At 35.0% G+C, this 11,387-nt stretch overlaps 1 protein-coding gene across 5 annotated transcripts in view; it reads left to right on the forward strand.

Annotated features, from left to right (window-relative positions):
- Kcnt2 (potassium sodium-activated channel subfamily T member 2) overlaps positions 1 to 11,387 on the forward strand; it is a 353,683-nt gene that overhangs the window by 172,911 nt on the left and 169,385 nt on the right. For all 5 annotated transcript variants that reach the window (XR_004122600.1, XM_031384276.1, XM_031384279.1 and 2 more), the window contains exons 9-12: positions 584 to 764; positions 1,975 to 2,139; positions 4,365 to 4,501; positions 6,957 to 7,020. Coding sequence is in view for 4 of the 5 variants with exons in the window: in XM_031384276.1 (XP_031240136.1) it covers positions 584 to 764; positions 1,975 to 2,139; positions 4,365 to 4,501; positions 6,957 to 7,020 (547 nt within the window). In the remaining variant the exon portion in view is untranslated. The remainder of the gene's footprint in view (positions 1 to 583; positions 765 to 1,974; positions 2,140 to 4,364; positions 4,502 to 6,956; positions 7,021 to 11,387) is intronic.

Below are 11,387 nucleotides of genomic sequence, written 5' to 3' on the forward strand. Positions count from 1 at the left end.
AGGAATGAAGAAACATTGTGTACAAAATATGTTCCCTACAGCAAAGATCTTCCCACAATAATGGCAATAATCCATTTAATGGTGGTGGGGGTGTCCTCGATATTTCTTAAAGCTTCACTCCATTTCAGAACTGTTACAATAGATAATGAATATTGACCTTTTTTTTGGCAGCAACAGTGTTCAACCTATATTTGACTTTTGTTAACACAAAATTTTCTGTATTATTATTATATATGTATGCCTATATATACATTAATATACATTTCTTCTTCCTATTTTAAACAATAAAAGATTTTTACTATTTTGACCGGTATTAGACTTGGAAATTCATTGGTTTGTTTTGCCTACACATGCAATAAATAGCTCTGAGAGTTGTCTATTATAGCTAACATTTTTTTTTTGGCTATTAAAATAAAACCATATCTAATTTGTGTCGTTAAAAGCTATATTTCTCTGGGTCAAGTTATATATAAATAGACCAATTTTAAAATATCTTTGCAAAATTTCATCTGGTTTTGAAAGAACAATATAAAAACTATGGCATGATTCTTAATTTTAATGCATGTCTGCTTTTTTTTTTTAGCATTTGTGGAATTCAGCATCTAGAACGAATTGGCAAGAAACTCAATCTCTTTGACTCCCTTTATTTCTGCATTGTGACATTTTCTACTGTGGGCTTTGGGGATGTCACTCCTGAAACATGGTCCTCTAAGCTTTTTGTCGTTGCTATGATCTGCGTTGCTCTTGTAGTACTCCCTATACAGGTAAACAGAACCTGATAACTTATGTAGAGATGTGCAAAGTCATGTAAAATTGAAACTTCTATATTAATAAAAAGTACCAGATTATTTATTTAACACTGATATTATGAGATATGCTATGAATAATTTAAGGACGTGCTAACACTATTGCAGAAATATTTTCATAAATTTCAGTAGATACCTTTTCCCTCCTTGGCACATTTTGATTTGATTATTCAACATTTTTTTCAAAAATATAGTTTACATGATATTATTAACCATTAAATAATTTTAAGTTATAGGATGTTAGATTAAGGATTATGTTTAGAGAATAAATAAAAAAGGAAAATCAAAGGCATAAATTACAATGGGTTTAAAATTAATTTCTTATGTTTATCAACGAAAGCGTGCAGTGGACATGACAGGTGTATATTATTAAGTATTTGGAGAGACTGCACAGGTCAAAGATATAAACAATAACCAGTCTCCAGTTCTTCTTTACAATGAGTCCTGGTTTCCCATCAGTGAACAAATCAAGAACATGATTTGATAAATGAAAATTAAACCTGCATGCTCATTATACAATTAGCCAACTCACACTGACTAACTAACTCCCAGACTCTCCTCTACAATACCATCCAGTTCACTATAGTACTCATGTCTATATTGCTAGCATGGGGAATTGTGAATGTTAATGCAGCTATCGCCCCTTGCATGATGTGGGCACAATGGGACTGAAGACTCACTGTCCTTGAATCTTACCAGGCAAAGTTTGCTTGCTTTATGTTCCCATTTGGGCTCCATCATGCCCTTCCTGAAAAATTTCCAGGTTGAAAATTCAGCCTGTTGGCTACTTAATTCCCCAGCTCCTTTTGCCATAAGATTGCATACTTCTTAAAGGGAGCAAAAGTGGCAGAGCTGTTAAACTATATTTAATGAATGGCATATTACATCATACTTTCCTGGACACAAAGCACATGGACTAGCTCCTTCCTGGTCTGAGAGAGTGTAATAGTAGAATCTAATGTGTTTCTTTGGAGACCTGCAGCCCCTGGGCCTCATTGAAATCTCCATGAAAATCATGTGGTCAACCTGTTGAGTAGTAGTGATAATTTGATACTCAACTATTTTAAGGGTAAAAAGTGCTATGTACCTGATAACAAGTGAGGCACTGTATGGGCCTTTCACTTTCATATATAATGTTTTTCATTCACTTGTGGCAAATTCATTACAGTTTGAACAGTTGGCCTATTTGTGGATGGAGAGACAAAAGTCAGGAGGAAACTATAGTCGACACAGAGCTCAGACTGAGAAGCATGTTGTCTTGTGTGTCAGCTCATTGAAGATCGACTTACTCATGGATTTTTTAAATGAATTCTATGCCCATCCAAGATTACAGGTACATTTGAATTATGTCATGCACAATACTGACTCATACTTGATAGCACATTAACCAGTATTGCAGCCTGCATTTTGGCAAACTTTTATGTACACACCCATATTTAAAAAGGGTTAATGAAAGACTACAAGTATTACAGGACACATAACAAAAATGCTGAAGAAATAAATAGCCTTTGAGATTCCCTTCTGTACTTATGCCAAACAACCGGTGTAACTTGTTTTTGTTGAAAAAAAGGATATTTATTTGACTTAAAGGATCTTTTTCCTCTTGGGTAAGAGCATAAATGATAATTCCATGATAATTTCATGAAGCAGTGAGCAATGAAACCATCTGGAATATTGTAGTTTTGCTGATAGGATAGTTTTGCGAGGATATGGAAATTGTTTCTGTACAGTTTTAATTTTTATGTGTGTGTTTTCATATATGTCTATATGTGGTTTTGGTGTGTTGTGTGTGTGTGTGTGTGTGTGTGTATGTGTGTGTGTGTGTGTGTGTGTGTGTGTGCACATCTGTGGGTATGGGTGGCTGCAGAAGCTAGAATATTGTGTCAGAACCCTGAGGGTGAATTTGCAGGCTGGTGTGAGCTGTTCAGTGTGGGTGCTGGGAACCAAATTCAACTCCTGTGTTAGATTATCCAGCACTTATAATTGCCAAGCCATCGAAGGTCCTGGATGTTTCCTTTTTGTGCATTTATGATGTGGAATGTTATATTTGACATGGTTACCCCACTTGCGAAGAATCAGGAAGGAAGCCGCTGCAATAGCAAGAGGTTAATGTTTTAATTGAAACTAGTATACTAGGGTCACTCTGTATTCGGGACCAGAGCAACCCTGAGGAAACAAAGCTTTAAGTTTTTCTACCATTTCAGAACAGAGTTTTACAGCTTACAATGTGGGCTAGTTACAGTTTACAACATGGGCTGGTTACACTTTATCTTCTTCATTGTTCTTTAGTTCCTATTGACCTTTCTCCTCCAGGTGAGGATAAGATACCTGTAGAAGGGGTGGGGGAAATCCTCTCTCCAGGGGATGTCTCCTGGAAACATGCATTCCTTGGGGATGGGTGTTTGCTCTGTAAACTCCTCTAAAACCCTTTGTCTGAAGGATAAGTGGACCTCCTTGCTTAATTTCTATACCACTAGTTAAGTCTTTTTAAATAATAAAATATTAGAAAATAATGAAAAGAAATAAAAATATGAAATCAAAACTGGCATGTGTGTGTTTGCACATAAAACCTTTACATATTTCAACTTTTCAGGTTGTTAAAACAAAGTAGATTTAGATAAATTTTTAATGCAATTAGTTGAGTTCAAAGAAGAAACTGTTGTTTTATATTTCCTGAATGAATTTGTGTGATTAAAATTCAAGACAGTGCTGAATGGAAATATATTCCTTAGGCAATATCAGAAATGCATAGTATCTTGATTTAATCCTATTTGTTCCTGTCTTATGCTCTTCATTTTTCTATACATTTTAATATTCTTTATAAATATTGTATGTTACATTAAAAATGGAGTAGGAAAATGATCTCACAATGACTGACTCTGTTTAATAACAATATCAATATCTAAATTCTAAACATTTTATTATAGATATATTTTAGAGCAACCAAATAGGAAATAGTTACTAGAGAAGTTAAATTCTTATAGATTAGTATTAAGTGATTTTATTTTGGATGCATTTGCCAGGTTTCAAATGGTGATACACTTTGAAATATTTTGATGTAAAACCAATTTTTTTATCACCTGTCATTTTATTTAACACAAACCCCAAAGTATACAAATATTCCTCAGAAGTTGCTCCAAGGTACTAGTTCATAACATAATATTAATTAAATGACCATGATAAATTTCACTACATAAAGCAACACTTTAAACTATGCATTGACTCTGGAACCTTTCTGTCTCCTGTTCAGTGTGTAGTTTACAAGGTTGAAGGTAAAAATTAAACTGAAGGAGTGTGTGGCATGTACTCCATGATGCCTTCTTCTTGTGCTACCAATGCCACTGCCATAGCTCAGGCTGACTCTATTTCTCACATTATGTTTAATATAGTGCCATTCAATTTCTTATTCAATTTCTCTAAGTTTAAATGTATTTTTTTATTTATCACCAGGAGTGTATTACAAGTTGATGATAATTAAATATAAATTCTTAAAGACGTTTTGTAGGATAACTTAAAGCATGATTATGTCTATGCCATTTTTCATTATACCTTAAATAGGATTATTATGTGGTGATTTTGTGTCCCACCGAGATGGATGTGCAAGTTCGGAGGGTGCTACAGATCCCAATGTGGTCCCAGAGAGTGATCTACCTTCAAGGCTCTGCCCTGAAAGATCAAGATCTCCTGAGAGCAAAGTAGGAATCCTGGACCCTTTCTCTCTCTTCATTTTCAATCTTTTGATAACCTTTCTTTCCAAACGTTTGTAAGCTGCATTTCACACGTATTTAAATACCAAATTTAACTCTGCTTTACTGATTTTAGAGTAACAGTGCTAAATAAAAGTCTAGGCTCCTGTTTTCTACTTTCATTTTAGGGCACATATCTAAGATAGTAATTCTGCATGATGCAGTAAGAAGCCTCTGGTCTAGAATTATCTTTGCTGTCAGAGGTAGACAAGAGGTACTCAGACTCCTGCTTAGAGATATCTCTTAATTTTCACAATCCTGGATATATTTTCCAGGGCAAAATCTTGGACTAAATATTATATGAGATATCAAAGCAATGAGTCAGGGCTTGAATTGTAAGAAACTCGGAGCATTCCTCGGCATCACCTCTTATGCAGGGGTCAAAGACTGAAGTGTCCTCAGAGCTGGAGGAAACAGGATCCTAAGAGATCCTGTTGCTCTCAGATTGTGAATATAGTTGTCAGTAGAGTTTAAATGTTGGCCTGGGCTAGACATTTGTTATGGGAAACCGGGCTTCCTATACACTATAGTAGGGTGAGAAAAGGCAGGGAAGACTGAGGTCACCTGGGGTCAAGACTAATACAAAACAACTCCCTTTGTTTTCAAACCTGGAATCTCTCCCGGTGGGGGGTGCAGGAAGGGGTAAAGTGGGGGTGGGGTGAGGGTGGGGGTTGCTTGATGCCTTCTGCTGCATTTAAAGTTTTAAGTGGGTCTTCCTTCTTTTTGGATGTTCCTATGGCTTCTTTAAATGTGAAGGTTTCCTGATCACAGTACTTAACCTAAGATTTTTTTGTTTGCCTGTCTCACTAATTACCCAAATGATGCTTAGGTACATAGTAGTAATGAATTCTGACATCACCTTTGCTTAAGAGTAAAACAAATTTAGCGGAGGTTTGTTTTATTTAATGATTTAATTTAAGAAACAAATCAGTGAACAGAAATTACCACAGTAAAATGAATGGTAAATGTTGGAAAGTTAAGTATCTTACAGCTTATATCTTGGCTTAGAGTGTATCTCTCTGTTAAACACTTCCTGTAACAATTCTATGAACAGTCAGATATTCCCAAATTCTCATGTGAATTGAAGATTTAGCTATTTCTTATTTGATATCTATATAATTATCTGGGTAACTAGAAGATGTTTCCACATTTGTATCTTCTGAATCTCTATATGATGTTGGTCATCTCTATAAACCATCCTCCTTAAATCATTGTGGGTTAGGTTCTGCATTCAGCTTATCCATAGGTTGTTGACAAGCCTGCTAGTGGTGGAATCTTTTTATTCTGGGAATTGAATCTGAGCTCTTTGTTTTAGCAATAACTATGTCAGACAGATGCTTTTTAAATTTAACTATCACTACTAGCAATGAAAGGGTTTTCCACAAAGGGTTCATATTTACAGAAAACCCTTCATTGAAATTGGAAAGGGACAACTTAAATAAAAGGCATGAAAAGGGGGCTGTTGGCCTGCTCTCACTGTTCAAAAAGCTGGGCTGAGAAAGACATTAGGGTGACAATTTATTGCACGTTCATTTCAAATCCTAACTTAATATACAATATTTAGGATTTAATGTTAATTAATGCATTCTTCAGCATAATTCCTCATGTAAGAAGCAAGGAGTAGGCACCTCTAAACCACAGGTCAGTGGCATGACTTCACAGCTTTACTGAAAATGATACTTAGAAAATGTTATCCAATACCCATGGTATTTAGCAACCTCCCACAGAACTTTCTTCAGAATTGTTTTATTTGGATTAATTTCCTGGGCTCTCTATTTCTCTTCTCCAGTGAAAACAAAAATGTTTTTAAAGAATCTAACTTTATCACAGTTGTACCAGAAAGATAAAACATTACTCAGTTGAAAAATAAACATTCTTATGTTTTAAAATCTCTACTTATGAAGCAGTAAAACATATTCTTTACTTACCAAACTTTATGAATTGAAGAACATTCACATGACAGAAGGGGGTTGGAACAAAAGGTTGAACAGTTTCCTGGAAACAAAGAAACAGTGGGGTTTGACTTAAATCCACTAAGCATATCTGTTCCCTCTCTCTGAGTTAGCCATAAAATAATAATAATGTAATGATCCTAGATTGTAAAACATATATTAATTAAAATATTATATATAGACACAAAATACTTATACAAATATACATATACATGTATATATAGATAAGTTAAAATCATTAAAAAAGCAAATTCAATTCCTTTTTCTGCCATGAATTGTGGAGCTGTATGAGTATGCAAGTTATGTTTCTCACAGTGTGGTCATGCTCTGCAAGGTAGCCAATTGTTCTTTAAGCCTAAGGTCACACATGTTGAACATGGACCAGACGTTTACATAGTCACTTCAGTAGCAAGCTTTTCAATATGATTACTTTGTTTTCTGTCTGTGTTTAGGATGGACAATGCTGAAGCATGTTTCATTTTGAGTAGCCGCTGCGAAGTGGATAGAACATCATCTGTAAGTTTCCTGATATCCCCTCACTAAACTGTGGATTTACTTACTAAAATTTATATTCTATTTTGGCTGCTCTGGACTGAGAGGACTGCTCAACTAGGTTGGGCTCTGGCCTGTGCTGCCCCAGCTCCTTCACATGGTGGCCAAGCCTCTCTGTTCTGTATTCTTCTCAGCCATGACATTGCTCCTCTCCTAGACACTCTCCTTGTGTGGCAGATCCCCATTTCTTCCTCCTCCTCCTCGTCCTCCTCGTCCTCCTCGTCCTTGTCCTCCTCCTCCTCCTCCTCCTCCTCCTCCTCCTCCTTTTCATTCTGATCCTTAGAGTCTTAGGTTCCTGAGTCTGCTTTCCTGGACCATTAGCTGTGAGCAGCTTTATTTACCAATCAGAAACACCTGGAGGCAAGGCCCCTCAGGGTCTTAAGTGTATACTCTGTCTAGCAAACAATTTTAGAGATCCAAATTAGCATTAAAGCACCAGCAGCAATAGGTTAAACCCACTACAGAGGTCTCCTAAATAGTTAGGCTTAGAAATGCTTCAATCAGATTTGATAATGGATTTGAAATGAACCTAATCTTCATTTTCTCTGTTGTTTTACATATAGCTGTCAATCCTGAGCCCTACACATGGCTCCTTGATTTAAAAGCTCTTACACTTTTCCAATGAGGAGCAGGAAGAGAATTACATGCAGAAGTAAATATTTATCTGTTAGAGTTAACTTCACAACATGAATTTTGGAAGCTTTCATTGAAATCAATGTAATCTATTTCCTCTCAATTTTAGTAAGTTGATGATAAGTTAATAAAAAATATACTTAGGAAGAATAAAGGTTAAGGAGATGAGATTAAAGTAGTAGAATTCTGGAAGGTACAAAGCAAGTAGATGAATGACAACTGACTCATCCAGACGGGAGTTAAAATTTAGGCTGAGAGAGGAACTCACAAGCAGTCTGCTGTTGGCTCAGGGAGCCAGCTCATAGACAGCAGCAAGGAAGGGGACAGATGTTACTGAAAGTAGAGCTCCACAGAGGACTGATTCAAAGTCATGGAAAGCAGGGGAGTCCCTGGATCTCTCCACATTTGCATTGCTGATTACTTTCTGAAACCTAGAAGAGGCATTCTATTTGGGCAATTTGTTCCTAGAATCCTCTAAGTCAGAAAGTAAATTTAAAGGGCCTAGATGCATACTATATCTAAATGGATTCAGAACAAAGTGTCAATATCTTTAATATGCATCTTCCAATGTCTAGGGATGCGGTCCATCATAAGAGAAAATGTGGTATATGCAAGTGTGTGTGTGTGTACATAGGCATACATCTTGGTATTTATATGAGTATACAAAGTCAGCCTTCTCTGCTGTAATATGTAATCACCATATAGAGCACCATGTATGCTACCACCCAACGAGAATCCACTCTTGTTTCAGGATGTTTCATTCTTGAATACATTTCAGTCCTTTATATATTCAGTCATTAGGCATCAGTGGACATTTTAGGGGATTATGAAGAATAACAATAATGAAAAAGACAATGAATGAACACAAAATTATTCCAAATAGAAAGGAGAAATCTGGAGAAGCAGAAGAAGCATGCTATAAATGTGAATGAAGAAATCAGTTTTATAACACCTATTCAGATGATGTTGGCATTCAGTAAGCATCTTGAGTATAATGTGAGATCATGATGCATACACCAAAGATTAATAATAAGAAGAACAGAACAAAACAGTCAAACAAAAGTCACGCAGGAGTTATAGAGAAGATTCTAGAAATAACAAAGAGAAAATTCCGTAAGAGACCTCGAATCTAAACTTAAGGGTCTGGACTGAAGAAAAATAAACCATGTAATAAAACTAAGCCAGCATTAAGTGGAAGAAAAAATATCTACATATTAAGAAATGAAGAGAAGAGGATTGAGGACCAGTTTTATGAGTGAATCTCATCAAAGAATGAAAATATCATCTCAATCCAATGATGTTTAGCTGCTGAAACTCTCCAATGTATAAAACTTGTTTTTGCAGCATAATGGATATGAAATAACAAAACTTGCATTGGAAGTAGATACGCAATAGATAGAGCAAAACTGACACAAGGAATACTAATCAGAGAAACTGAAGATGAACTGAAATAATTAATTAATTTATTAATAAAAATGGAGAATCTAAAGCTAAATATGACTCCATGCCTTTGATTTGAGTGGTTTGTTTTAATGATGTACTTGTGTTCATGCCAGTATTATGTAATAAAATGACAGCAAAGAAAGATAATTTGAAGATTAAATATATATATATATGCATATATATACATACACACAAACATATATACTATTATATACATAAACACATCAATATGCACACATACACATATTTATCTGTCTATATGTTTATATTTATATATATATGTATGTATATATCTATCTTTCTCCCTCTCTTTGTACACACACATACACACACACACACACACACACACACACACACACACATACATACAAACACACAAAATTCTTCCAGGAGGCTAGAATTACAAAATACAATTCTTTTCAAATTCCTAGATTTTTTTTTTACACTTAGAATTCTATATTCTAGGAATCTTTTACTCAAAAAGGAGAGTAAAGAAGGTAAAGGAACATTATTGGGTATTGAACAGATTAGTTTTCAAGCAGCAAACAATTCTTGGGAATATACAAAAAGACTTGGTTTATCAAAATCTAAGTGTGATCAAAGCAAGTGTGTACAATGATACCCAACAGTAGTCAAGAACATAAAAGCTCTTTCCCATTGTTACTGGGAAAGTGAGTCTTGACCAAACAGCTTTGCAGCAGTGTCTATTTGGAGAATTATCTCATAGCACATGGAGGTCTGCCCATGAACAGTCCTGAATTTTCTGTTCTTTGATATGGATGAATATATTGGAAACACATTTCTGCTTTACAATGCTGCACACAAAACTTGGCTTCTTCACGTTTACAAGTTGATGCTCTTGCTTCCACTATGTCACAGTTAACTTTCAGTTATCTATGGGGCCTTAAAATAGAAATAATGTCAAAATAATGCCATTAATATGGTCCCTCAATTTGAATTGTCAAACCAAAGACCATTACAGCATTGTCTGGGGCTAGTCTAAGCAGATATCTGACAAGGAAATCCATCACTTTGGCACCTTATTCTGGACTGTGGCCTCCTGAACTGTCAAAAGTAAAGTCCTCTGGTTAATAAACCTCACAAGTTTGGAGTACTTTGCATTGACTGCCTAAATCCCTAAATAGAGACTATATACTTTACATCATGATTGGAAAAACAAATGCTGAGTGTGCAGTACTGTCTCAGGAGAACAAAGATGTGTTACAGATTGACTTGTAACTATGATGCTTCCGCTGCCTTATCAAGAGCAGCTCTCAGCTAACTTTTCTGTTATGGGAAGGCAATAAATAGCATTTTAAAAGAAAAAAAAATCAAGTAATAGTAACTAATACTGTCAAACTTGAAAATAAGGAACAATAAGAAAATAATCAGTATTGGGGCTTTAAAGTAAATGTTATTTTATACATTAAGATGAAAAAGGAGGCTGCTCCCTCTGTATTTTATAGACATTATAGAAATGGTGTATTTTTTGAAATACATATGCATATAGCTTTAAGTATTTTTAACTACATAGGATATGGATGATGATTTTGCTATTGGCAAAAAAATCATCTTATGATGAGCATTTTGTATGGAAGAGAAAAAGGAGTTCCATTCCTTTTTAATTAGTTTTACATAATCCTTGAAAGATAGTAAAGCAAGGGTTGAATTTGCAGTGGGATAGCATGCATGCTATTATTTGTTCATGTGCTTTAAAATGTAATTACCACCATTAAACTTGGTGGACATTTTTTATTCTATTAACATCTACAATTCAAAGCTGTAAGGAAACTCAAGCAAAGTTTGGTAAAATAGATAGCATACCACATGTGCTGTATGGTTTATTTCAGTGGAAAAAATGGAGTAGTAAGTACTTAGTAGATTTTGTGCAGTACGTTAATTCTTAGGAAGCCAACTGCTATTATTAGTATCATATTTAGGGCTCCACAAACAAAGATTATTAAGCTAGTGTCATTTGGATGCTAGTAATCTAATGGATTTAATAGAAACCAAACAATACACACTGGCATGTTCACCTCCAGCCTAACCCCACATATTCTCTAAAGCAACAACATCTCTGCTTCTGAGTTTCTACTTGGGTATTTGTAGACTTATGGGAGTGTCTATCCTCTTTGATAGGAAGAACATTTCTGAAATTTGTCATGAAATATGTGGTCGTTTCTCAGGAACACTCTTTTAAACACAGCAGCACATTTTTATTCATTTCTTTTTAAAACTGTTTTTTTTTTTTTTTT

This window comes from Mastomys coucha, unplaced genomic scaffold (assembly GCF_008632895.1).
Source record: "Mastomys coucha isolate ucsf_1 unplaced genomic scaffold, UCSF_Mcou_1 pScaffold1, whole genome shotgun sequence".
NCBI lineage: Eukaryota > Metazoa > Chordata > Mammalia > Rodentia > Muridae > Mastomys > Mastomys coucha.